Source organism: Bos taurus, unplaced genomic scaffold (assembly GCF_002263795.3).
Source record: "Bos taurus isolate L1 Dominette 01449 registration number 42190680 breed Hereford unplaced genomic scaffold, ARS-UCD2.0 Leftover_ScbfJmS_1020, whole genome shotgun sequence".
Classification (NCBI taxonomy): Eukaryota; Metazoa; Chordata; class Mammalia; order Artiodactyla; family Bovidae; genus Bos; species Bos taurus.
Window position 1 is genome coordinate 38,039 of NW_020190137.1, and position 3,602 is coordinate 41,640.

Genomic DNA, 3,602 nt, shown 5'->3' on the forward strand with positions numbered 1-3,602 from the left:
AACACTGGGAGAGGCCTAAGGGAAAGGCATGAGGACTGGGATGAGGAGATCCAGGCCCGGCCAGAGGGAAGCTGGCAGTCCCCCAGGGGAGGCGTATTTGGGGTTTGTCTAAAGGTGGATGGTCAGGACACCGCAGATGGGAGCAGAGTGCTGCTGGGCAGTGAGCGAGTGCCACCTGCCTGCACTGCTTAGGTAACAGCATCTGTGTGGGTGTCACTCTGGTTTCCTTCCCACTGCATCCACCAAAGGGCGGTGGCCCAGTCAGCTGGCAGGAGGCTGGGCCCTGCAGGCAGGCAGACGTCCTCCAGCCCCTGAGCTGGCCGAGGAGATGGAGCTGCAGAGCTGGCTGCCTCTTCTGCAGTTGGGCCTGATGTGGCCCCCGTGGGCTCAGCCTGAGCCCGAACTAAGGATATTCGTGGTTCCCCACAGCCACATGGACGTGGGCTGGCTGCACACCGTACAGGTAGGTGGCCTGAGTGACCCCACCCACCTCTTGAAGCTGCGGTCCTTTTTCCATCTGGACTCCAGAGTGGGTTTGTGTCCTGGGTCTCTGCCATCAGGGAACTTGGCCTTGGGCCCACCTGTACTTGGCTATGGACTGGATGTCGGCTGCCCTGGTGGCTAAAATAGTAAAGAATCTGGCTTCAATGCAGGAGACCCAGGTTCGATCCCTGGGTCAGGAAGATCCCCTGGAGAAGGAAATGGTAACTCACATCAGTATTCTTGCCTGGAGAATCCCAAGGACAGAGGAGTGTGGTGGGCTATAGTCCATGGGGTCACAAAGATTTGGACACGACAGAGCAACTAAGGTAGACTGGCTGTGGGCAGGGGTGAGAATGTGTCCTCAGCCGCAATGTGTGGAAGGTGTTCTTCGAAATTCCATTGAGTGAACGAATGAACCAGGGCAGAGGAAAAGAGGGAAAGACTGATTTCCATAAGTTTCTGGTGCAGGTAACTGAAATGATTACCCAGGCCTGCACAAGCTCTTTCTGGAAGGAGGAAGGAAATAAATGAATAGGACCACTCTGTGATCGTGGATACAATAATTTCCATGAGATGTTAATAACTGAGTCGCTCATTTTAAAGGGAGTTGGGCAGCAAGAGGCCCTGAGGCTGAGTGTTGAGTCTGGTCCTAGCTCACTGGGCAGCCTCTGTGGGTGGTCACCCGCCTGCGTGTGGAACTGCTGACATGTGGGGAGGCATGCTCGTCACTCCAGTTTAGAGAAGGGACACTGAGGCCCGGGGTGGGGTGCTGCCCAAGTCAGCAGACATTGCCATCTTGCTAGCTAACCCCCTCCCAGGGCTCCTTGCGTTCCTTTATCAGTATCTCTGGGCACCACGGTGAGCCAGCCTGACCCAGATGGGAGCATGCTCAGCTCCATTCTGGGGGCTCCCAGCCTCTGGGGAGGAGATAGATCCAGAAGATGACTCTGCCCTTGACACACACTTCCCCACCATTTCATCCCAAGAAGGCCCATCAGGGTCCCTGGACCTCACTCCTTGGGCCCTGTTGTCAATTGGTCTCTGATCTAAGGCAGGAGTGGTTAGCACACCCCACTGGGCTAGCCCGGGCCTTGGCTGGGCTGGCACATCCCTCTGTCATGTAGAGTGTCTGTCTCCTCATGACTCCTCAGGGGCAGGCTCCCATCTAAGGGGTCCTTCTCTCAGTGCAAGGCTCACTGTGTGTCCATCACAGAGTGGATGCTGGGATCCCTTGTTTGAGGATCAGGGAGAGCCGATTGCAGGGCCTGGACAGGCTTGGTGGGAGCGCCAGTGGCCCCCGTACACCATGTCTCCCTGGAAGTTCCTCCTCGGTTCCTGGTCCACGCTCTCTGGTTTCCCCCACGGGTGTGGAGTGACAGTCTCTCCCCCTCCCCACCCCAGGAGAACATGCAGGCTTATGTCACCAGCGTCTACAACTCCGTGGTGGAGGAGCTGACCCTTGAGAAGAAACGCAGGTTCATCGCCGTGGAGCAGGAATATTTCAGGCTGTGGTGGGACGGCGTCGCCTCGGACAGGCAGAAAGGCCAGGTAATGGTGCCCTCAGGGTGTCCTCACCAGGCAGCTGAGAGCAGATGCCCTGGGGGTCCCGGGGACGACCCTTCAGGAAGCTCCTGGGTTGTGCTCTGTGTGACCAGGTCTAGGCTGCATAGACCAGGAGGCCCCAACTGCACTGAGCTGTGCCCAGGGCCCATTTACTACAGGTTTGTGGTCAGCCCCATGCCCAGGGGACAGGTTTGTGTTTGATCCTGCCTTTCTGGTTCCTCCTGAAAAGTTGCAGCTCTGGCAGCCCAGCTGGACACTCAGCTGGTGTGAATGGGGTCACCTTTGACCCTGGGCACATCAGGGTGAGCCTGTGTCCACACCCTCTGACTTCCATTATGAATCTGCGTGGCTCCCATGGACACTGGAGCCAGTGACCATCCAGGGTTGCAGGAGTCCCTGTGGATTTACTTTCTGATTAATTCTGTATCACAGGGGGTCAGAGGCCATGGTCCTTGGAGGGGCAGTCTGGGGCCAGGTCCTCTCCCCATCTCCATGTCATCACAGGATGGGGCTAGCCTCTTCAGCTGCATGTGAATTCATTGGTAGCATGATTAATGTTAAATTCCCAATTTAGTTGGTTATATAAGAGCTATAATGATCTTCTTGCTCAACAGTTAGTGAACTATGGGGAGGGAGGTGGGAGGGGGTTCAGGATTGGGAACACGTGTACACCCATAGCAAAACCAATACAATATTGTAAAGTAAAAAAAAAAATACATGAAGCTGCTAACATTTATTTTCAATTGGTTTAAGTAAACCATATCTTGGATTAAAATAAATAAATAGTGTTAAGGAAATGGGTAAACAATATTAACAGAGAGATAACTGGGGGAAGCTGAAACTCTAGTTCTTTGGCTACCTGATAAGAAGAGCCAACTCATTGGAAAAGACCTTCATGCGGGGTAAGATTGAAGGCAGGAGGAGAAGGGGATGACAGAGGATAAGGAGCTTAGATGGCATCACCAACTCAGTGGACATCCAATTGAGCCAATTCTGGGAGATAGTGAATGACAGGGAAGCCTGGAGTGCTTCAGTCCATGGGGTTACAAAGGGTCAGAGATGACTGATCAACTGAAAAACAACAATCGGTGGAAAGATTTATGGGAGGGGAGTGTTTTTTACAATCCTTGCAACACTTTCATAACCTTGAAATTATTTCAAAACATAAGTTGTGAACATATGTACCTGTATATATGCCTGATGAAGCATTAGCCATGGCCAGGCGCTGTTCTGATAGCTGGACACAGGGCTGACCAGGACAGACAGTGTCCTGATATTTGCAGAAGTGAGGCTGAGGAGCCTGAAGGAAGGACCTTCATCCTTCAGGAGTCTGAAGGATGCAGTAGACATGAGACCAGCAAACAAAAATGGTTTAGCCTGGGAGGTGTAACGTGGCGTTTCTCTCTGCCCATCACGCCAAGGTCCACCAGCTTGTGGCTGAAGGTCGCCTGGAGTTTGTCCTCGGAGGCCAGGTCATGCACGACGAGGCCGTGACCCACATTGATGACCAGATCCTCCAGCTCACAGGTTTGATTATTCTTCTCCAGACCAGAGTC

At 53.5% G+C, this 3,602-nt stretch overlaps 1 protein-coding gene across 1 annotated transcript; it reads left to right on the forward strand.

The window, feature by feature from the left end:
• Window positions 1-226: 226 nt before the first annotated feature.
• On the forward strand, window positions 227-3,573 carry LOC112445389 (epididymis-specific alpha-mannosidase-like; the record flags this gene model as incomplete). The annotated part of the gene is made up of 3 exons (XM_024988886.2): window positions 227-463; window positions 1,885-2,031; window positions 3,468-3,573. Coding segments are annotated over exons 1-3 (388 nt in total), but the record flags the coding sequence as incomplete, so codon positions are not given.
• Window positions 3,574-3,602: the final 29 nt, after the last annotated feature.